We start from the raw sequence: 23745 nt of genomic DNA on the forward strand, positions 1-23745 counted from the left end.
GCTTTTCCTGCCGCAGGGGGCTTCTTTGGGGCCCCCTGCACCTCTTCTGAGGGTTTTTGGGGTTTTCTGGGCGGTTTTTTTGGGGAGCAATTTTGGGGTGAAAAGTCGCCGGCCGATTTCGTTTTTCTCTTCAACAAACAGTGCCAAAAAGTAGCAGTGTGGTAGCTTTCAGAACTACATTTGGGGCGCCATGAATTTAATTTAATTTAACTTTCTTTCTTTTTATTTTAATTTTTTACATTCCTTTTCTGCTTTTAAAAGAGCTTCCATTTTCAAAAAAGAAGTTTTGAAGCTCTCATGAAAAAAATTAATATAAAATAATTTGATCTCAAATCAGAGGATTCACAGAAATCTCGCAGAAGCTTGAAGAAAATTATTGTTTGCGAAGAAAAATTATTGAACATTCAGAAATAAAACTAAAAAATCAATTCTTCCGAAGCTGATTGAGCAGTTTAACTGCAGCAACTGTTTCATCAGGATGACCATCACGTATACAGCAGAGGTTGCCACATGCAGAAAGCTCCTGCTAAGGTAAGTCCTTTGAAAACTCAAATAAATTGAATTAAAAAAAAATCTTTTCCTTTTCAAGATGGCGCGGAAGCATCTACAAACTAGTATGGCTAGATTTGGTTACATTTCTCTCCATTTATTACACATTTAATATTATCTATCGCTTTGTCTTGGATGAAGAGCAAAAGAAGTGAGTAAAAAATGGAGAAAGGCGTCCTTAACGTAACCTAAAAAAAATTCTAAAATTTGTTTTTTTTTCAGTTACTTTGAAGGCTTGGTCATTTACTTCAACTCCTACACAAATCTCATTCCTCTCTCCTTCGTTCTGGGCTTCTACGTCTCAATGGTGATGACACGATGGTGGGATCAGTACCTAACAATTCCTCTACCCTTTTCCATCTCTGTGCTTGTTAGTGCAAATATTCACGGACAGGTACGTTAAGGTTCAAATTTTCTTCATTCTTTTTCAATGATTCTGACCCCTTCATCAGGTACTTGAAGTATAAATTACTGAATTTTCTTACAGGATGAAGGAGGACGTTTAATGAGACGAACTATAGTCCGGTACGTTTGCCTCTGCATTACAATGGTTTTCATAAATATCGCTCCGCGTGTGAAGAGGCGCTTTCCAACGCTCCAGCAACTCGTAGAGGCTGGGCTCCTCACGGATAACGAACGTGCAATAATAGCAAACATGAATGAACGTTTTCCGCGTACTTCAAAGCACTGGATGCCAATAGTTTGGGCAGCAAGTATCGTGACGCGTGCCCGGAAAGAAGGAAGAATACGTGATGACTTTGCCGTAAAGTCAATGATTGATGAATTAAATAAAGTCCGCCTAAAATGCGGGAATCTTGGTGAATACGACACCATCAGTATACCTCTCGTGTACACGCAAGTAGTCACCATAGCTGTCTATTCGTACTGCTTTGCAACCATTATGGGTAGTCAGTGGCGTGACTATGATGACGAAATTAATGGCTTCTCAATTCCACTGAATTTCCCCTTTTTCGCAACCCTCCAATTCTTCTTCTACATGGGATGGCTGAAAGTGGCTGAAGTCCTCATTAATCCCTTTGGGGAGGATGATGAGGACTTCGAAGTGAACTGGATGGTGGATCGGAATCTCCAGGAAACATACATGATTGTCGATTTGATGCACGATGAACACCCGGATCTGGTTAAGGATCAATACTGGGATCAAGTCTTCCCTAGCGAACTACCTTACACAGAGGAAACAAAAGAATTCCGCGAACAACCACCGAAATCATCAACTGCTGACATTGAAGTCCAGAAAACACCTTCGAAGACTTCAGTGGACAATAAAACGGTTGGTACTAGAAGTCTTATTCTTTAGTTAGTTTTTTTTATAAACTGTTATTGGATTTCTGAGTCTGTTTTCAATATTGCTCTTTGCCTAAGGAGACATACTTCGTCAGTTTTCTCAGACTTGCTTCATCAAGCAGGCTTCTGGCTTGCTTTATCAAAGCTTCCCTCTGATTTGCTTCTAATACCTAATAATTCAATCAAATTCATTAATTTCAAACAGATCGATGACAACGCGGATAAAAACCAATTAGGAGCACACAATGAATCCACAACGAGCGATCCCGACTCTGTGAATCTTGAGAATATAGTCACTTTAGCCCTAAAGCGTTACTTCAGCCGGGAAGAAAGCCAATCGAGTAAGGAAGAAGCGCCTAAAACGGACCTTGATGAAATTCTCACAGCTTTAACATCCTCTGATCGGCATCCTCCCACCACGTCTTCAGCAGACAATAACCTCAACAAGTCGAGAAGTGAGAACAATGACGATTCCACAAAAGAAGGATGCAGTAAACAGGAAGATACCAAAATGGCGGAACAAAATGGCGATGATGAATTTGAAAAATTGCGCTTGGAACGTGAAAGAGAACGCCAAGAGCGTAAGAAGCAGCAGCAAATTACTCTTGAATCACTTAACATACCACAAGGATCCATGGATGTAGATGCATTGCTTGAGCAGCTTGTGACAAATATTACGGAGCAGGTTAATCAGCGCCTCTAGAGGAAAATTTCACAATGTTTAAAATAGCCGTTTAACCAATAAAAATTTCCTTCATTTCAAGCTTTTTATTTATATTTTGCCGTTGAATTTAATTTTTTGATGAAATCAAAGTAATTCACGAAATCGCGTGAATTGAATTATTGTCGTGGAAACTTCAAAACATTGAAAACATCGCAGAAATCGACGGTTAAATTATCATTTAATTTAGCATTGCCTTTAGCTGGTTAACCTGAGATTGCAGTCTATACGGACAAAAGAGTTGATGCTGCAACAAGATGACCGTCACGTACACAGCGGAAGTTGCCACGTGCAGAGGATTCGGATGCTTCCTCAAGCTCCTGCTAAGGTGAGTCATTTGGAAACTCAAATTAATGGAATTTTAAAAACTCTTTTCTTTTTCAAGATGGCGCGGAAGCATCTACAAACTTGTGTGGGTGGACTTGGTGACGTATCTTTCAGCTTATTACGCACTTAATTTCCTTTATCGATTTTATTTGGATGATGAGCAAAAGAAGTGAGTAAAAATGGAGAAAGGCGTGCTTAACGTAACCTAAAAAAATGTTGTTAACATTTTGTTTGTTTTTCGTAGAATATTCGTGGGTCTAGTCCTTTATGCTTCACTTTACACCAAATACATCCCAATTTCCTTCGTTCTTGGCTTCTATGTGACCATTATCGTGAAGAGATGGTGGGAACAGTACACAACAATTCCCAAACCGAATTCAATATCAATGTTTGTGAGTTCTTACATCATCGGACAGGTGAGTTATGAAATTCAAAAAGTAACCGTTGACATTGTGATCCCTTCATCAGGTCCTTGAAATACTACAAATAATGGATTTTCTTACAGGACGAACGAGGACGATTAATGAGACGAACTATAGTCCGATACGTTTGCCTCTGCATAACAATGGTTCTAATAAGAGTAGCCCCAAGAGTGAAGAAGCGCTTCCCAACGCTCCAACGGCTCGTGGAAGCTGGCCTCCTAACGGACAGTGAACGAACTATAATAGCCAAAATGGATGAACGTTTTCCGCGTCCTTCGAAGCATTGGATGCCAATTGTTTGGGCAGCAAGTATCGTGACGCGTGCCCGGAAAGAAGGTCTCATACGGGATGACTTTGCCGTCAAGACACTTATTGATCAGCTTAACAGCCTTCGTGACAGTGCGAGTATTCTTCTCAAGTACGACACTATCACCATTCCTCTTGTCTACACACAAGTAGTCACCCTGGCCGTCTATTCGTACTGCGCCGCAAATATTTTGGCAAGCCAATGGTTTGAGAGTAGTGATGAAGGGAAAGATCAAGCCTTAGATGTCTACTTCCCATTTTTCTCAACGCTTCAATTCTTCTTCTACATGGGATGGCTGAAAGTAGCTGAAGTCCTCATTAATCCCTTTGGGGAGGATGATGAAGACTTCGAAGTGAATTGGATGATTGATGAAAATCTCAAAGGATGCTACATGATTGTCGATGAGATGCATCATGAGCATCCGGAGTTGATGAAGGATCAATACTGGGATGAAGTCTTCCCAAATGAGCTTCCTGGTGCGGAAGAATTTCACGAACAACACCCAGAAGCATCAACATCTAAGCTTGAGATTCCAGAAGCTGAAGCACACCTAACCTCTAAATTGCCACCAAAAATCATTGTGGATGACATGGTACGAGCCAACAACCAAAGACTTAAAAAAGAGTTTTTCTGTTGTTAACCTTCCTTATTTCATTTGTTTTTGCCTAAATAGAGTGATGGGAATGTTGAAAATGGTCAAAATCAACCAGGACAGAGTGCAGAGAACCTCGTTGATACTGTCACAATGGCATTTGAGCGTTTCTTCAGGACAGAAGATGAGCAATCAATGCAATACTTGAAGGAAACTACCCAAGTATCAACTGCTCCGAGTAGGGCCAGCTTGTCTGAAGGTGCAAAAGTCACGATTACTGTTCCAGATGGAAGTCTTGAGGAAGACAATGAGACACCTGAAGATGATGAATTTGAAAAACTTCGCTTAACTCGTGAAAAAGAACGCCAGGAGAGGAATAAACTGTTGATTTCCAACCCTACACAAGACGTTGCAACAACTTTGGATATGAGCGCTTTTCTTGAGCAAATTATTGAGAAAAATATGGATAAAATTGAGCCAGATTCAGATTAAAAGCTTGAATTTTCTTCTTTACTATCCATTTTTTTCTCTTTTGATCCTCCGTGATGCTTTTGCGGAGTTTTAAATTCAAATATGGCGGATTAACAGTTTTCATGTCTTCACTGTCTTCAATTTCCACTAAAAAAAACAGAGTGCTAAGATTTAGGGGCTTTGGGGCCTTCTTTGTCGTTTTTCTTGTTTCTATCATACTTTTCCTTATATTTTCTGCAATTTTTCTGCACAGAAAATGCTTTTTGAGCCTTAAAATCGTTTAGGGGAGATCGGGGTAAAGTCATTTTGGAATTTTAAAATGCCAATTTCTCCAAACTTATAAATCGGAAAAAAAAATTAGAGTGAGAAGCCCAATCAACCTACAATATTTGACTGTACATAATTTGAGGATTATCCGATCAGTATCTACTTTAGAATGAAAATAAATTTTTGGCCCATTCCCCAAACTTTTGTGTATTGTGGAAAATCTATTCTCCGAAACTTTTCTTTTAGCAATTTTCCAATCCGATAATTTTTCTCACAAGCTGGGTTAGTATAGAAAATGTTGCCAAGATGTATTTTTCACAAACTTTTAATGATTTTTCTGAACAAATTATTAAATCAAAATACGCCTCTTGGGGTAAATATAGTCAACTAATGTAAATCATATGAAACATCGAAATTTTTGACATATTTACTAACCATTTCTCTGTTTTAATGGTTATAAAATTAAAACTTGTCGTGGATCAAAAGGTGAGAAGTTTAGCTATCAACTACTATCAATCTCTCAGGTGGAAAAGCTTTGGAAATGTCGGAAAATTCCACTGACTTTATTTACCCCGCAGATGACTATATTTACCAGATTCCGGAGAAGCTCGAAAACTCATATTTCCCGGGGAGATAGAGAAAAATGGTCTGAGACAAACTTGTAGGCCAGGAAATTTCCTATAAGAATGACCTATCGAGGAAATTTTCTTGCCTTTGGGGAATCCTGCAGATAAAGATTTATACAAATTGACTTTTTTTACCCCGGTCTCCCCTATTAAGTTGTCTAAATATCGCATATCTCTGAAATATTTAAAATCCCTTTACTGGATGATTTTGGCAAAAATTTTAATTTCTCATTGATTTGGAAAAAATACTTTTGACCGGAAAACTCGCTGAAAACCTTTAAAAAACTAGCGAGAAAATGAAAAAAAGCTTTGTGCGCGCATCTAGATGGCGCTGCAGTGGATCTGAAACTATCTGAAACCTTTCAAAGTTCCCCGTCGTCTCGTAAAGTGAAAGTCAAAACCCTAAAAATGTCTTCAACTCCTGTAAATTTTCTCTAATTTTTCCGTATTTTCCCCGGAAAATTCTAAATTTTTCTCACAAATTGTGTTTTCTCTCCTCAGGTGCATAAATTCACGGTGGAAATGACGTGTGAGGGATGTTCGGGGGCTGTTAAGAGAGTTCTTGGCAAATTGGGTGAGTCAATTGAAGTGATTTTTTCTTGATTAAATTAAATTTAATCTGTTTTCGTTCTTATCACACAGATCAAATAGAAGACGTGGTCATTGACCTAGAGAATAAAACTGTTCTAGTCACATCGAATTTGCCGTCAGATCAGCTCCTGGAAACAATTAAGAAGACCGGAAAGACAACCACCTACATTGGATTGAGTGGTTAAAGAGAAAATTCTTCACTTTTCTGTCCAGATTTATTTTTTTACACGTGAAAAACTCAATGCCCAGAGGGAATAAAGATAATGCCAAAAGTTTATTTTAACCCCAAAATTTGTCTTTTTCTGAAATTCAAACTTCTTTCCTTCGGTGTCTAGTACGGGGAGCATTTGTATGGCTTCGCGGGAGGATTGATATGGGGAAACCCATCAACGGCTAATGTTTACACAAAAGCAACATCGTGATATTTATTTGTGGAGATTTCTGTGAGAAATGCGTGATCTTTCTCATTATAAATTCCGTTTCAGTCTCTCTGTGTACTCAGTACCGTGCAAACATTGAATAGTGAAGGAAATCATTTTTTTTCGTGCGCGCAAATTGGCTAAAAATCGTGAATTCTGATTTGTTTGTAGTGACTGATATCGTGAACGATGGCTATGATGGAAAAGCGCAATGGAGTGCTCAATACGCGAAATTTTATTCTACGTGGGATGTGTGCGATGTACTTGATTGCCTTCCTGTCGTTCTACTATCAAAATGAAGGTAATTTTCCCACCAAAAAGGCTTTTTCTTGCAAAACTTTGGAGTGTCTCGCGGTACAAATCCAATTGGAAACCGGGTGGCGGCCGATGACATCAATAAACCTAAAAATAACTTCATATCGCAATAAGAATGAATTTAACATCTTCAATGAATCCCAAAGTAATCATTAAATTTTTCTTATTCTCCCCATTACACGTTTGTGCGGGAATTCTAATCAAAATGATGCTAAAATTGTGAAAATTTTTCAATTTTTTATCCCGCGAAACCCTTCAAATGTGCATCCCTTTGATGGTTTTCTTCATGGGCCAATGGGCCGCTTTACAAAAATTCAAAATATATTCAACCGTTATAAACGTTTGGACTGAAAAAGAATTTTTTTATTCTAAAAATAAACTCCGCATTGCAAAGGAATGGCAATAAAATGCAAGAAAAACAATAGAAGTTTGCAACTTGATCCGTGGCGTCGTGGATGGATTTCAGCCGTGAAATAATTCCAGGGACGCCAGGTGCATCCACAGACACGAGATTTTTTTTTTGAAAAAGCTTAATTAAATTTTATCGATGTTACGATAAAATGAAATGGATAAAATTAAGAAAATGAGACGCATAATGTTCGAAAAAAAAATTAAAAACGTCAAATATTAGAATAAACGTCAAATGTTAGTAAATCAACGTCATAGACGTCACAAATTAGAAGAGGAATGCTTGTAAAAACCTTGAACGTTAGATAAAATATCCCAAACGTAAGAAAAAAGAAATATCGAACTTTTGAAAACAAAATAGCGAACGTTACACAATAAATTCCAATAAAATGATAAGAAAAAAAATGTCAGACGTTAAAAAAAAACAGCAAAAATTAAAAAAAAAAAAGTTAAAAAATGGTAAAAAATTAAACGTAAAATGTAGATATTAAAAAAAAACAGTTTAACGTTAGAAATTACAAAAGAAAAAAAATTACTTCATAGAAATAAACGTTAGATGTCAAAAATAATTGCAAAATATTAAAAAATACATTTGATCCGTTTAAAATAAAGATCAAACAATAAAAATCTTTAACTCTAAAAATAAAACGTTAAAAAATTCTTCCGTTAAAAAAAAAAACAAAAACGTTTAAAGAAATAACTAAGTGTTTGAAAAGAAACGTCATATCATTTAAAAATTTTAAACACAAAATGTCAAACGTTTAAAGCAAATGTTAGGAGTTAGAAATGAAGTGTCTTTCGTAAGAAAACCTAAAAACAAACGTTTGATGAAATATTAAATGTCAAAATAAAACGTCAAATGTTAGAAAATAATGTCAAATATTAGACAAGAATCTTCAGACGTTAGAAAGAAGTGTCAAATGTTCAAAATATTCAAAAAAAATATTAGAAACAAACATGCCAAACGTTTTAAAGAAACGTTAAACATCAGGAAAGCGTTAGAAATGTCAAACGTATGAAAAAAATCAAATTATAAAATTTTCTACCGTTAAAAATACATAAAAATTCAAAAAGAAGTGTCAAAAGTAAGAGAAGAAAAATGTCAAACGTTTAACATTTAAAAAAATGTAAAATGTCACAGAAGAACTTTATACGTAAGAAAAGAAACTTCAAACGTTAATGTAGTATTAATAAATTGTCAAAAGCTGTAAGTTTGAATGCAGCAGACGTTAATGCGATTCTAACCTCTATTTCCTATTTTAGAAAAACTATAAAACCAACCCCTTGAATGAATTTCTGTCAACGCTGCTGTCATTTATGCTGCTCTCGCTTAAGTTTAAACGTTAAAATTCAAAAATATTTTTTTTCTGCAGGACTCTTCGGTGACGACGGCATCCTTCCGGCTAGGATCCACATCAGCAATACAGCCAAGATTACGGCAATGCAGAAACGCCCATCTCTGCTGCATTTTGCCTACTACTTGGGCATCGATACAGCCTCAATGGTGGACTTTTTGACTCTTGCTGGAATTCTCATTTCATTTGTTGGCTTCATCTCCCAAAATTTCTGCCTCATGTCCACATTTGCTGCTCTCTGGGCCCTCTACTACTCCCTCACGCAGGTTATGCAGGTTTTCTCCAATCAGGCGGATTTGTTGCTCCTCGAAGCGGGGGCGTTGTGTCTCCTCTTGACGCCTATCAGTGAGGTTCGTCGGGAGACACCAACAGATCGCATTGGACTCCTCATGCTGCGTTGGCTCCTCTTTCGCTTTATGTTTGTCTCCGGTGGGGTGAAGTTGTCCACTTCGTGCCCTCACTGGTGGAGTTTGACTGCTCTTGAGAGGCACTTTGAGACCCTTCCTCTGCCTACACCGCTTGCTTGGTACGCTCATCACTTACCGTCGCACTACAATCAACTGGGAACGGTGTTTACGAATCTCAGTGAACTCCTTGTGCCGTGGCTCTTCCTGTCGCCACTTCTCTCCATGCGAACTGTTGCATTCTACTGGCACATGTTCCTGCAGTTTCACATCATTATCACGGGAAATTATGGCTTTCTGAACTTCCTCATTGTTGTCCTGCTGTTTGCCCTTCTGGACGATACGCACTTCATCAAACCCAAGGAGTCTGCATCGAAGAAACGCATGAGGACGCTCTTCAAGGCAATTGTTTTCCTGGCCATTGGATACGCGGGGTACTACATCTATGGGATTGGCTTCAAGAATGGGCAGTTTACGTTCAAGTTGAAATTCAAGAAAGCCGAATATGATCATTTCTTCTCGAGCGCTTTGAGGATCTCACCACTCTTACCGCTCGTTGGGCTGATTGTGACCTTCATGTACGAAATGATGGGACACCCGTCGATACGTCGTGCCAGATCACTCCTCGGAAAGTTCGTCACCATCCTCACGACTTCCTTCTTCCTTGTCTGCTGCATTGGGCTCATTGGGATGTCCACTGTACCCCATCGCAGTGCCCATCGTGATGCAAACATCAGTAGTACGGAGATTGGGCACATGTACAGCAAATTTCAACATCTGAGTCTCGTCAACACGTATGGGCGCCATTTGCGGGCGATGCGTCCAGTGCGTCATGAGGTGATCTTTGAGCATGCCAACAACATTGAAGGTCCCTGGCATGAGTATGAGTTTGCATACAAACCGGGGAATGTTAACTACTCCCTCCCAATGGCTGGGCCCTACTTGCCGAGGCTTGATTTTCAATTCTACGACGTTGCCGGGTCAACAATTAGCAAACAAACCTGGATCTATGCCTTCGCCTTACGTCTTCTTAACAATGAGGTGAGTCTCTACTCGCGCAGTGGAGGAAATCCGTCCAGGTTGATTGAAGCTATTTTTTCTCCCCACAGTCCAGCGTAAGGAAGCTTCTCAGCGCAAGGAATTTCCCACATAAACCGCCAAAATTCGTTCGTGCCACCCTGTTTGAGTATCACTACACCCCATGGGCTGAGCACAACAATTTAGCTTACTGGACACGGCATTCCGTTGGGGAATTCCTCCCACCATGCTCAGTGGACGATGCAACGCTCCAGGCTCGCCTGAAGGCCCTCAAAATCCCCCTAAAATACAACATACCTCCCGTCACTAATACAATCTTAAAGGACGCCCTCCTGTTTATTCGCAATCAAACAACCCTTATTGAGGGAAGTTTCTTCGTTTTCACCTTCCTAGCACTTGGTTTTGCCATCATTGCCACCAATCGACGTAGAGATTAATTTACATTTTCCACCATTAACCCCGTTTACCAAATAAGTGGGTCAAAGTAAGTTAAATTATTTCCGTATATCCTAAATTTCACAAATGTTACTGAAAAAAATTATTTGTCACAAAAAACCGGATTTTTGACTATTTTCCAAAATTATCTCATACCTGAGGAAGATGGGGAAGATCTCCAGAATGTCGTATGACATGAATCAAGGGGGGTCTCTTTAGGGAATCGGTGAAATTAAATGTTTTTAATTACAGAAGTGTAAGAAAATCACACCGCCATCTTGTGGTTTTCCTCAAAACACAAAGGTAGGTTTTTCTCAGGATCTACTGGATGGATTTTGATGGGGTAAAAAGCAAATGAAAAAGAAAGCATTAGCGGAGAATGTACCGGAATAAAATTTTGAATTTCTACTCGGAAGCTGAGAAAAGTAGATAAATATTCTTATTGACTTTTCTCAGCTTCTGAGTCGAAATTCAAAAATCTGTTCCGGTACATTCTTTGCTAATCCTTCCTCTTTCATTTGCTTTTTACCCCACCAAAATCCATTCCGTAGATCCTGAGAAAAACCTACCTTTGTGTTTTTGGGCAGTTCTGTGTCACTGCTGTCAGAGCATTGATTATTTGATGACAGATTGACAGCTGAAATTCGATTTTTAATTTGTTTGTGACTCACTTCACTCACAGTCTCCTCCCACTCACTATTAATAGGTTAAAAAATGTGAGAAAAGGCAAGCCATTGAAGAAATACTCAAATCGGCATTAAAATGTGATTTTTAAAGCACAGAATCTTTTTGGAAAATTTGAAAGTCTTGTCATTTGTTTTGTAGTTCCAAAGAGAAGAGAAAGATTTTTTTTTTTAATATAAATAACATTGCACTACGTTAGGGTATATAAAATCGTTTAGCTGAGTTGTTAAATACTAAAATCTCCAAAAAAAATTAAAGTGAAACGTCGCTGTATTTATACCTTTGACTGCCATTTGAAGGTCACTTTCCTTACGAAAAATTCCAGTCACAAAAAAATCTTGCTCATTATATTTTATTAAGTAATAAATTATGGCAAATGTGGAAGAAATATCTTTTTTTATTCATAATTAATTAATTAATTTTATCTTAATACGAAAAATGCTTGAGCGTCTCACTTCACCCCAGTCTCCGCTATTCACCAAAAATGCGTAAAATTTTCTTTCATGAGATCTCATCTGTAGAATTCATTTTCTTCCATATTAAAATAATTTTATTATGTAATAATAAAAAAAACTTTTTAAAATATTAAAGAAAATGTCATAAAAGCTTTAAGTTAGATTAAAAAAAAAATTAAAAATCTCATTTGTATTAAGTACATAATCTATGTTTACAATTAAGCATGGTTTTTCTTTTGGGAAATAATTCAATATGGAGGATACAATTCAGGCAGATTGGCAAACCTAAATCCTACAAATTGCCGATATTTTCCAATTCTTTTCTGTAAAATTGAAAAATATTTTACAAGACAATAAGAAGTTCAAAATTATTCAGAATTTCCCTACAATTTAACTCTTAGAATGCCACAAAAAGCACAAAAATTTACCGAAACTAAGAAAATTTTCCTAACCTAAAATTAATCATTTCCTTCTCTTAATTAAACCTCTAATCCTTTTTCCCTCAACGTTTTTATTCTGGAAATTAATTTTTGATCTCTTCCCCTTATTTGCTCATTTTCTGAACGATAATTTGCTTAAATTTTCACATAGATCTCAAATCTTTCTAATTACAAATTAATCTGCCCATAATGTTTCTGCCGCGTCTGCCTGAAGTTTGCTGCATTTAAACTAATTTTATAAAATTTAAATATAAACCGTCTTTCACAAATGTTTCAAATTAAAATTAGAAGCTTGCCATTGTAATCAGAATGTTTATTGGAACAATAAAGGAAAAGAAAAGAAATAATATTCATTTCCCATATCAAAGTTTCCCCGCGTAGTGCCCATAAATATTTCCTTGATCACCTCTGTTTAAGCAAATTGTAATTAATTTTGTGTGTAAACAATAATAAATAAATAAATTGATAATAAAAAAATACAAAAAAAACTTTCTTTTTGCTACAAAAGATTTCTCATTGAAAAATCAAAAGAATTTCATTGCAGTGTCTTTAAAAAAAGATTTTATTAAATAAATATCAAAATATCAATCCACAATTTGGAGAGGGAATAAGTAAGAGCGCCATGTTAGGGTCTAAATTGGAATGCTACAGAAATTGAGAGACTTTTGGGAACAACTTTAAAGAGAAATTGCAATATGAATTTCTAACATTTCGGGGTTTTAAAAGTTAACGGCTGCAAGCTGCTATAAAATTGTCAAACAGCGCCCTCATCTTCCGTAAACACTGTGGTGGTGGAAACTGAAAGTTCGGCATTTTATAGAAGATGTAAGATCTTGCTATAAAACTGCTGAACTTTCGAGATTCACCATCACAAGCTCTAAGAGAAATGAGGGCGCTGTTTGTCCATTTTATAGCAATTTATAGCAGATCCTTAGGCTGGATTCATCTCTTCATAACCTGAAACTATTTCATTTTCAATTTTTCTACAGATTTCTAAGCAAAACTTTTATTGAAAAAATGCTTGATTTTTTGATTTGTTATAAAACTCTGTTGTGCGATTTTCTGACAAAAAAAACCCAAAAAATGAATTTATTTACGTGAAAAAAAAACATTTTAGCGCCACAACGGCTACAATACAAAGCTTCTCATAAATTGACATAGTCAAAAGACAACAGGAAGAAATGAATACAGCCTTAATCTCTTAACTTTCACCCCAGTCTCCCCTACAAAAGAATAACAGAGGCAGGAATTTAACAAAACAAAAAAAAAAGAAGAGAGGACTAGTGTCGTATTTGTGAGACCACGAGCATAATAAAGGAGCCAACGAGGAAGAGACTCGCAGGGATGGAAGAGAGAAGCCTGAAACGTTCATCCGTCATGACGCCACTCTTCTTAGTCACAGCCCATCCCAGGCTCCTCTCCACGGCCATCTTCCACTTGGCATACCGTGCATTACGCTCCTCCAGCGTTGTCGTTGGCAGGAAGGTATCGTGCACAACCACTTTATCGCGAAATTCATCACGAAAATCGCACGCATTGACGCCATCGGCCAAACCAGCGGCAACAGCAACCCCAAGGGCTGTTGTATCAGCTGCCTTTGAGCGTACTGCGCAAAGAGATTAACAAAAATACTTTTACTTTTAATTACTAAATAAAATAAAAAGAACTTTTAAGCTTAAGTTAAAATGAGAGCAATATAAGAATGTTAAGTTTAGTTAAAGAAAAATGTTAAAAATGTGTTAAATTATGGTAGAAGAGGGAAAACTACTGTTAGAGAAAGTAAAGCTGCGGTAATCCAGGGTAAACTGCAGTAAATAAGGATAAACTGCGATGAAAGTGTATAAACTGCGGTAAGAGAAAGTGCGATAAAAAGCTGAAGATTTACTATAAAAATCAGGAGATTATGGTAAAAAGGAAACTACAATAAATATTGTAAACTACTACACAATTTTTCATTAAGAACTCTCCTTAAAGGGTTAAAAAACGGCAAAAAATAAGCTTGATAGATAAAAAATTGTCTACTACGGTAAACGATGGTAAACTGCAGGAAAAGAGTTTATACTGCGATAATAAAATAAGCTACAGTAAATATCCTACAGTACCAAAGAAGAGCAACACAGTACTACAAAAAATTTAAGTGTGGTAAAAGTAAGTATGAAAATAGCAGTAAAACAAAATAAACTGCAATGAACGAAGGTAAACTGCAGTAAACAGAGAAAACTCAGAGTAAAAGAACATAGATTGTGATAAAAGTTGAAACTGCAGTAAATGCACAGAACATTAACTGCAGCAAGATAGAAAGGAACTCGGAAGAAAACAAAACTGTGACGAAAGTATAAACTGCGGTGAACGAATGTTAACTGCAGTAATAAAGACAATTTTAATAAAAAAAATATAAACTTTGAAATAAGTGAAAACTGCGATAATTGAGTGAAAATTGCAGTAAAATAGAGTAAATTTGTGTAAAACAAGATAAATTATGATGAAAGTATAAGCTGCGGTAACCGAATTCAGTAACAGAATATAAACTGCGAGAAACGTGTAAACTGCAGTAAATCGACAAGACTACTATAAATGCTATGAAAATAAGTAAAATTCTAGCAGTTTTTATCTTATAGAATTCGACATGAAAGATCTATAACGAGGGGGCTACATTTTAAAAACGGCTAAGTCGGTTCGGACCCCATACAAAGTTAGCCGACTTAACCGTTTTTACAATGTAGCCCTCGATAAACTGATCCCCGAAGGGTTCATATTAGTTAAATGTAATGTAGTAAAAATGAATGAAAATGAACTACAAAGGGTTAAAATCAGTATGGAAGAAGCAAATATGGGAAATTAGGATTTTTAGCTTTTATAAAAAATCTTTTAAACTATTTTTTCACAACTTATCTCGTAGATGAGTTTTGTGAATTTTTTATAACAAAAGCCAAATAAAACTAATAAATAAAAGATAATTTTGTGAATGTACTCACAGACAGGAATCCCACTCAGGTCCGCCTGAAGCTGCATTAGGAGATCATTCTTCGTCAATGGTCCATCGACGTGAAGTTTATTTGGCGTAAATCCCGAATCTTTATTCATTGCCTCCAAAATGTCGCGTGTTTGATAGCAAATCGCCTCAAGAGCTGCCCGTACAATGTGATTCTTCGTTGTAAATGCCGTCAAGCCGCAAATTATTCTAATGAATTAAATTAACAATTTCTTTAAGTTTTTTTCTTATTGGGAAAAATAACTTAAAAAAACTTGCATGAAATGAGAGAAACGAAGAAAAATGTTTTGTTGTGTCGATTGCGACAGTATTTTGTACACTGAAAGCCTTGCACTGCCTACAAAATTGTATTCTGTCAATGGCATCCCATTGAGAATTATTGGGCTTTCGGGGTAAATGTGTGGTGCTGTTCCCTAATTGCGGTGTTTCTCATAAAACAACATTTGTTAAGTATGGAGGAGACATGAAAAGCGATAACGAAAAATTTATCTCCTGGCCACTCAACGGACTATCGCAGCAACTAAACATTGACCATTTATCTTTCTTTCTCCTTCCGGATATTTTGACTAAATATGGAAAGTTTTATTGAAAGTGAAAGTCTTTCGAAGGAGTCACCCTTTCAATCTTGATAAGAATTTATGATTTTGAATTGTTTGAAAATTTTTGGAAACATTCAAAAATTAAAATTTTAAACTTTCTAGACCTGATGAAGGAGAGAATAGAGGAAATAAAGTGTTCGAAACGTTACTTGAAGCAGCAATGAAGCATTATTTTACGATCGAAGTATTAGTGCTGCATATGCTTGATACAAAAACAAGATAAAAAGAAAAGAAGACATCATTTAATGCTGCCAAAACATGTCTTTTGCAATTCATTTAACGTTTAGATATTAATGAATTTCATTAAGGGGGGTCTCTTGGGAAAATTGTTGGAATTGACATATTTTTAATGTTTTCATTTATCTTAGGGTTTTTCTTAAACTTATTTTTCCGATGTTGGCTAAATTTGTAGCCTAATTATTGAAGTGTAAGAAAATCACTTTTCGCCATCTTGTGAATTTCCTCAAACTACAAAGGTAGGTTTTTCTCAGGATCTACTGGATGGATTTTGATGGGGTAAAAAGCAAATGAAAGAGGAAGGATTAGCGAAGAATGTACCGGAACAGATTTATGAATTTCGACTCAGAAGTTGAGAAAAGTCAATAAGAATATTTATCTACTTTTCTTAGCTTCTGAGTTGAAATTCAAAAATTCATTCCGGTACATTCTCCGCTAATGCTTCCTCTTTCATTTGCTTTTTACCCCATCAAAATCCATCGAGTAGTTCCTAAGAAAAACCTACCTTTGTGTTTTGAGGAAAATCACAAGATGGCGAAAAGTGATTTTCTTTCTCTTCAATAATAAGTCTTTAAATGTGACCAAAACTTCAAAACCAAGTTTAAGAAAAACCCAAAAAAATAAAAATATTTAATTTCACCAACTCCCAACAGAGATCCCTCTTAATTTATTTTCCTTCAGAACTCACAACTTTTTCTGTTCTGACTAAAACTCCGAATCTTCACAGCATTTCTTGCTCCTAAATGGAGCTAATAAATTAAATTATATCGCACACCTACAGCTACATGCCTAACAATGATATATACGATGCAAATATCTCATCTAAAGCACCTCAATTTGATTACATAAAACAAAAACATTTTACGACCTTGTCTCCTCAATTACTTTACAATACTTTTAGTACTGAAAAACACACCACACTTTCAACAAATTGACAAAACTCCAATTCAATGAGACAAAAAACTCGCTTTTTCTCCTTCCTTTTCACACATTCCAACAATGGAAGATCCGTTCAGAAATTCATAAAATTTCCCATAAAACTCACAAAATGTCTTTAAAATTCTTTAAGAATTTGCTGAAGATTTAACTGCAAAGTTAATCTTTTTTTTTCAAAAGCCACGTACCATTTAAAGAACTTCACAAACACAAAAATTCGATGCTTATGAGGACGTTTGAATGCTGCTTGTGTGCCACAAAATAAAGCAATAAAGACAAAATGTTTATCGAAAAAGTACCGAATATACTGTGAAACAGGTAAAGATCTCAACAGGTACTCACGGGAGTCACAAGCAAGAAAGACCCTCCTCTCTACATTCAACCACATTTATCTTTAACTCGTTTTCAAGTACCCAAATTTAGCTTTCGCTGCATGCACGTAATTCTAATAATTTTTTTTGTTCAGAGACTCGTCATGAGAGAGCGAGAGAGATTGAAAGAAAAAAAACTAGTTGTAGTTGATTCTCTGTTGAAGGTCTAACAAAAATGAGCACGCAGTGGGTGATCCCTTTTTTTTCAGTGAAAATGAACAGCATTGAGGTAAAAAAGATAAAAGAAATGAAGAATGTAACTCACCCTCGGGCATCTTTTCGCCAATAGGGTGCATAGAGCCCCGTGAAGGCAGGTACAAAGTAAACGTCACCCGTTGAGGCAACTTTGCCAGCCATTTCCTCCGATTCCGTGATTGTTTCTCGCAAAATTCCCAAATTATTCTTCAACCACTTCAGGGCTGTCCCAGCAACGGCCACGGAACCCTCAAGAGCATAAACAGGAGTTGAATCCCGTCCAAATTGATAAGCAACCGTTGTCACTAAGCCACTTGTTGAATGAACAAACTGCAAGATCAATGAAATGTTTCACTAAATAAAGGAGTTTATGCATTTTTAGGGGTATATTCTCATATAAATCTTTTAAGATTTTGGCTTTTTATTTATTCCTTTAATCGGATTTTTGAAGGAAAATTTCTTTTCCAGGGCTTTGATCGTTTTCTAAAACAACTAATTCTTTTTTTTTTGTAATAGAACGACAACAGAATGATTTAAAAATTCAATCTGTCAAAATCTTTAAATAACTTTTAAGTTGTTGGAAAAGAAAAGATTATTTTATTGCTAAAAATGCACAGCGTGACGTCAATCAAGACATAAAGCATAAATCAGTCTTGGTGAAAATCACTGATAAAGCATAAACGCGAATGCTTCATGCACTTTAAATGAAAAAGTAGAAATGTGACGTCATTAATCGCATTTTTGGGGTGATCTGAAAACATTTCCTATTTCTTTCAATTTTATCATTTTTTAGGAGGAAATCTAAGATTTTTAGATAACTTTTTTTGAATATTTGCAGAACTACTTCCTTTATTTGATTGTTCCAAAGAATATTCAATGAATATAAATATTCTGTTTTATTAAAAATGCAAATTTTACCAATAAACTTAAAATTTCCTTAGTATTTCGAAGATTTCGAATATTCACCAAAATTCCGAATATATTGAATATTCGCTAAAAGTCAGAATCTTTTAAATATTCATTAAAATTCCGAATATTTTGAATATTCCGCAAAAATCCGAATCCTTTGAATATTAACCAAAATTCCAGATCTTTCAAATATTTGACAAAATTCGGAATCTTTTGAATATTCAGCAAATATCTGAATATTTTGTATGTTTTCCAAAATTCAGAATATTCATCAAAGTTCCGAATATTTTGCATATCTATCAAAATTCCGATTTTATTGAACATTCATAAAATATTTCAAATCTTTTTTGAATATTTGCCAAGATTCCGAATATCTTGAATTTTCAGAAAAAATCCAAATATTTTTCATATTCATCAAAATTCCGAATCTTTTGAATATTCACCAAAGTTTTAAATCTTTCGAATATTTGCTAAAACTTCGAATCTTTTGAATATTCGGCAAAAGTCTGAATGTTTTGTATATTTTGCAAAATTCAGAATATTTTGATATTTCACCAAAAATTCCGAATTATTTGAATATTCCCTAAAAGTCCGAATATTTTAAAGTCACCGAAAACTCGACTTTTTGAATATTCACCAAATATTCCGAATCTTTCGAATATTCACCAAAAATTCCGAATATTTTGAATAGTCACCAAAACCACGAATTATTTGAATATTCACCAATAATTCTCAATATTTCGAACATTTGATTGTTCCCTAAAATTCCGAATATATTAAATAATCATAAAAAAAATTCTGAAATTTTCAAACAGTCATTAAAAGGCCTAATTTTTTAAATATTCACATTTTTCAATACATTTTCAATATTTGTCAAAACGCTTATTAATAACTTTAATCACCAATATTCCGAATATTTCTAATTCTAAAAAAATGAGTCGAATATTTGTTAAAAATTCCGAATATTTTGAGAATTCTTCGAATAGTTCAGGAATATTTATGATGTTGCGAATATTCGGTAAATAAATTACAAAAAAACTCCGAATAAATCATCTAAAAGCTAACTAATTTAACATGCTCAGATGAAGAAGCTAATTTAAATAAATTAAAGATTTCCTAAATTTTTTTTAAAGACCTTAAACCTAATTTTAAAGTAAAATTGAAGAGAATAGTTAAAATTAATGTCTAAAAATTTTATACTGAATCACTCCTAATGATAATTTCTCTTGAATTTCCAATGACATTTCGTGTTTTTCTGCCCCTTTCTTCAGGTCAAAAATTTAATAAAAAAGTATTTCATTGAAAAATAAAATTAACCGACTTACCCTATTTCCCGTATTGCACAGAAGAAAGCACCCACTGCGGTAAGTATTCTTGGCTTGGCCCTGCTTGAAGCACATCTGCCCCACAAGAGAGGCCTGCTGATTGCCCAAAACTCCACTAATACTGATCCCATTGAGCACCCCACCGTCCCTGATGACGCCATAAACCTCCGAGGAGCTCCTTATCTCCGGCAGCATATCCGGATGGATGGAGAAGGCACGCAGCAGCTGCTTATCCCATTCGAGGGTCTCAATATTCATCAGGAGCGTGCGTGAGGCATTTGTGACGTCGGTCACGTGAATACCCCCATTGGGGCCACCAGTGAGGTTCCAAATTAACCACGAATCAATCGTTCCCGCGAGGCAACGTCTCTGCCGGCAGGCACGATAAACCTCACGGATATTGTCTTTGAGCCAGCGAATTTTCAGCGCGGAAAAATACGGAGAAATAGGAAGACCCGAAATCTCCCGGAAGTGATCCTTATTCTGCTCAGCAAAGCGCGCAAGGACACGATCAACCGTCACATTGGTACGAATATCATTCCACACGATGGCATTATAGAGGGGCTTCCCGGTAAATTTATCCCACACCACCGTTGTTTCGCGTTGATTTGTCACCCCAATGGCCACAATGTCATTGCGGCTGTACTTCATTGCTTCGAGCTTCAGACACGCCTCCGAAGCACACAGAAGCACTGCCTGGAGGATTTCATCGGGATTCTGCTCAACCCATCCCTCGCACGGGGAGATTTGATTTATTTCCACCTCATGTGAGCACAATTCCTCCAAATGAGGGGCTTTAAAGATCTTCAAGAGCCCCCCCAAAAAAAAAAAGAAGGCAAATCCTTCACTGTTTGACCAAAGGAAGGATTTGAAAGGAAGAAAAGGAAAACTCACCACAAAACGTGCTGTGTTGGTCCCTTCGTCGATCACACCAATTAATTTGCTACGATCGATGTGCATTTTCCCAGAATGATTTCCCGGAGGGATTCAGGATGTTCTGCAGAGTTAAAAAAATCAAATAAAAAAGCTTTATAATATGAGTCAGTCAAGGTGTTTGAGGAAAACGAGGAAAAAGAATTCTGCAACGTTTTTTTCATTTAAAACTTTCATTTATTTTGCTTCATGAAAAAATTTAACGCTTTCATGAGACAGTTAAACGAATTTTATCCTCACAGCAATTTAATTAGGACATAAACAGCCTAATTAAGTGAATAATTTGTCGAGAAATTAAACATTTTCACGGGTCTTTTTCTTCAGGCTTTATTGTGTGTCATATTGTACGGTGGAGTATGATATTAAAGTAATTTTCATGAAAAACAATTCAAAAAGAAACATTTTCAAATCTCATTACAAAAAAAGAACATGTTAGAATATAAACGTCAAACGTTTGATATGACAAGTTATTAAAGAAACGTCAAACTTGACGTCAAAGGTAAGAAAAGAAACGCCAAAAGTACATAATGACAAGTTTGATAAAAACGTCAAATGTTGGATAAGAAACATCAAACGTGAAAAATGACAAATGATAGAAAAAAATCGTTAAACGTTTTTAATAACAGAGGTTAACGTTAAACCTTTTAAAGTGACAAAAAGATAAAAAAGAAACGCTAAACGTTTTAAATGACAAAAAGTTGGAAAAGAAATGTCAAAACTTAGAAAAAGAATGTCAAACGCTAGTAGTTCAGTGTAATTACTCTATGTTTTATGGACAATGTCATGAATAAATTCAATTCAGTTCAATTCAATAGAAATGTCAAAAAAATACAAAATGGTCAAACTATAGAAATGAGATATCAACGTTAAGTTAAAAAAAAGTTAAGTACCTAAAAAGATTACTGTCAAACGTGAGAAAACAAATGTCAAGCATTAAAATTAAAAGTCAAACGTTAAGCTTTAGAAATAATACGTTATACATTAGAATAAATTGCATTTTATAATCATAGAAATTCTTTTTTTTTTAAGTTTTATTAGGTCACAAAGCAATATTAAACGTTAGAAAAAAAACGCCAAACATTAAAATAAATGTAACACGATAGAAAGTAAATATCAAACGTTACAAAGAATTCAAACAAGTTAGACATAAGAAAACGAAGCGTCATTAGAAAAGGAACAATAAAAGTTAGAAAAGAAATGCTAAACATTTTAAATCACAAAAGATAGATACGAAACGTCAAACTTTAAAATGTCAAAACTTAGAAAAAAACGTCAAACCTTCTGAAATGTAAAAAATACAAGATGTAGTAATAAAATTACTGTCAGACGTAAGAAAACAAATGTCAAACATTAGAATAAATTGGATTTTCTTAACATAAAAATTTTATTCTTTTTTTTAAGTTTCATTAGGTCACAAAGCAATATTAAACGTTTGAAAAAAAAAGAATGTCAAATATTAAAAAAAAATGTCACATGAGAGAAAATAAATATCAAACGTTCGAAAGAATTCAAAGAAGTTAGAAATAAGAAAAAAAAGCGTTTTATTTTAGAAAAAGAATAATAAACGTTGGAAAATTAATTTAATTCGTTAGAATTGAATAAATTGTCAATAAATCTGCTCATTTAAATTAATAATTAATTAATCAGGACACCTTGACCAGCCCATTGTGTATCATTTCCACGACAATTTGCTTACGATGCGCAATTTTATAGGAGAATTGGAAAGAAAAAAATCGCAGAAAGGCAATAAAATTAACGCGATTCGCTTCAAATCAAGCAAAAACATTAATTTGTTGACGCTTTTAGTAGGAAAATATCTCAGAAATTGAGATTGATTTTCCTCATTTATTAATTTTCTTTTCATTCCCGGCATTTTACTTTTTATCTTTTCACCACAAAACAACATTTTCGATAAGGTTACCCCAAGGTCAGTTATTGATATTTATGCTGTGCTACGGGAGACACATACTCGCGATCTTGACACGCTTCTATGTGATCAAAAGAGACGTTCAGTGCACGAAGAAAATTTATTCAGAAAATGAAGAAAAAAAAATATTTTTCCAGAGAAAAAGAAAACTCAGCATTTTCCACAGTTTCCAGTTAAATGAGAATTATTAATTCATATCAATGAGATCGAGTTTCGCACCAACAGTGGCGGAAGGTTAATCCGCAATAAGTAAAATTATCAATTTGTGTTGAGGTAAAAGTCCACAAAATTAACTATAAATGCCCTCGCGTGGACTTATCTCTATAAATTATGCTTTATTTGTCGATAAGAAGCCACACACCCACCTATAGAAGTTGGAAAGAATAAAAAAGTCAAGCCCGTCAAGCTTTTTTATTACGCAAGTTTTTGGTACGGAAAATTGGAGGGAATCCCAATTAGCAGCCCCAAGAGACGTCAGTCAAATCCCACACAAATTGTTGCCTTTGCAGCGACTTTTGCAGTCTCGGTGGGATTTAATGTGGAATTTGCCCGGAGATTGAGACACTTTCACGTAACTTTTAATTGATTTTCTGGTCGAGAGCCCCCAAAGACAAGCGCGTACGTTCCCAGCCACGAAGCAACTGAGGCACCCAACTTTGTGACACAACTTCCAGCCTGCGAAGTCAACCGCCTGCCTGGCCTGACTGATAAGAAAATCCCCAATCGCATGCATTTCATCATTATCACCCGATAGGGAGGTACTGCCACCAGTCAAAGGTCTACGTACCTGAACGCGGGCAACTTTTCCTCCCCCTTCCTCAACTTTAGCTGGGCAGCAGGAATCCGGAAGAAATCTCACATCAAGCATTGCCACATGGGCAGTTTTTGTGGAGATGCTGGGTGGGAGAACAAAAACAGAGCAACTTTTCACGGAATTTTCTCCATTTTCCCCAGAAATATTTTCACAAATTACAAATGAAAAAGGTACTACGCCACTTTGGGGAGCATTCCGGGGTATTTGTGTGTGGGGAAAATGTCAAAGAATGCTCGAAAATCTATTTTTGGTGCGGCATTAAAAAATCACAACAAAACCAAACACACGAACGCCATGACACCTGTCATGACGTCACCGTCTGATTTTACATTTTGGCGGTTAATTAGGGAGGTAAATTCAAAATTTTGAAACGGTT

At 35.6% G+C, this 23745-nt stretch overlaps 6 protein-coding genes across 7 annotated transcripts in view; 5 read left to right on the forward strand and 1 right to left on the reverse strand.

Moving 5' to 3' along the window:
* LOC129795035 (probable asparagine--tRNA ligase, mitochondrial) overlaps positions 1-23745 on the forward strand; it is a 1173171-nt gene that overhangs the window by 159698 nt on the left and 989728 nt on the right. The window lies entirely within an intron of this gene.
* LOC129795255 (bestrophin-2-like) lies at positions 479-2617 on the forward strand. The gene is made up of 5 exons (XM_055836339.1): positions 479-531; positions 590-700; positions 772-943; positions 1037-1840; positions 2060-2617. Exons 1-5 carry the CDS (start codon positions 479-481, stop codon positions 2555-2557), a joined length of 1638 nt encoding a protein of 545 aa, XP_055692314.1. The 3' UTR covers positions 2558-2617.
* LOC129795256 (bestrophin-2-like) lies at positions 2626-4715 on the forward strand. The gene is made up of 2 exons (XM_055836341.1): positions 2626-4223; positions 4305-4715. The coding sequence occupies exons 1-2, from the start codon at positions 3426-3428 to the stop codon at positions 4713-4715; spliced, it is 1209 nt and encodes a 402-aa protein (XP_055692316.1). The 5' UTR covers positions 2626-3425.
* LOC129795116 (copper transport protein ATOX1) lies at positions 5944-6469 on the forward strand. The gene is made up of 3 exons (XM_055836157.1): positions 5944-6010; positions 6089-6161; positions 6230-6469. Exons 1-3 carry the CDS (start codon positions 5996-5998, stop codon positions 6361-6363), a joined length of 222 nt encoding a protein of 73 aa, XP_055692132.1. The 5' UTR covers positions 5944-5995; the 3' UTR covers positions 6364-6469.
* Positions 6551-12600, forward strand: LOC129795001 (lipase maturation factor 2-like). Its single transcript, XM_055836003.1, has 3 exons — positions 6551-6898; positions 8694-10120; positions 10189-12600. Exons 1-3 carry the CDS (start codon positions 6787-6789, stop codon positions 10552-10554), a joined length of 1905 nt encoding a protein of 634 aa, XP_055691978.1. The 5' UTR covers positions 6551-6786; the 3' UTR covers positions 10555-12600.
* Positions 12670-23675, reverse strand: LOC129795012 (glycerol kinase). Of its 2 annotated transcripts, none has more exons than XM_055836018.1 (6): positions 23343-23675; positions 20590-20692; positions 19696-20499; positions 17532-17791; positions 15107-15312; positions 12670-13737 (listed from the first exon to the last, which is right to left on the reverse strand). In XM_055836018.1, exons 2-6 carry the CDS (start codon positions 20653-20655, stop codon positions 13412-13414), a joined length of 1662 nt encoding a protein of 553 aa, XP_055691993.1. In that variant the 5' UTR covers positions 20656-20692; positions 23343-23675; the 3' UTR covers positions 12670-13411. The 2 variants fall into 2 exon arrangements, with proteins under 2 accessions (XP_055691993.1, XP_055691992.1); XM_055836017.1 differs by lacking the exon at positions 23343-23675 and adding an exon at positions 22921-23259.

This window comes from Lutzomyia longipalpis, chromosome 4, assembly GCF_024334085.1.
Source record: "Lutzomyia longipalpis isolate SR_M1_2022 chromosome 4, ASM2433408v1".
Lineage (NCBI taxonomy): Eukaryota > Metazoa > Arthropoda > Insecta > Diptera > Psychodidae > Lutzomyia > Lutzomyia longipalpis.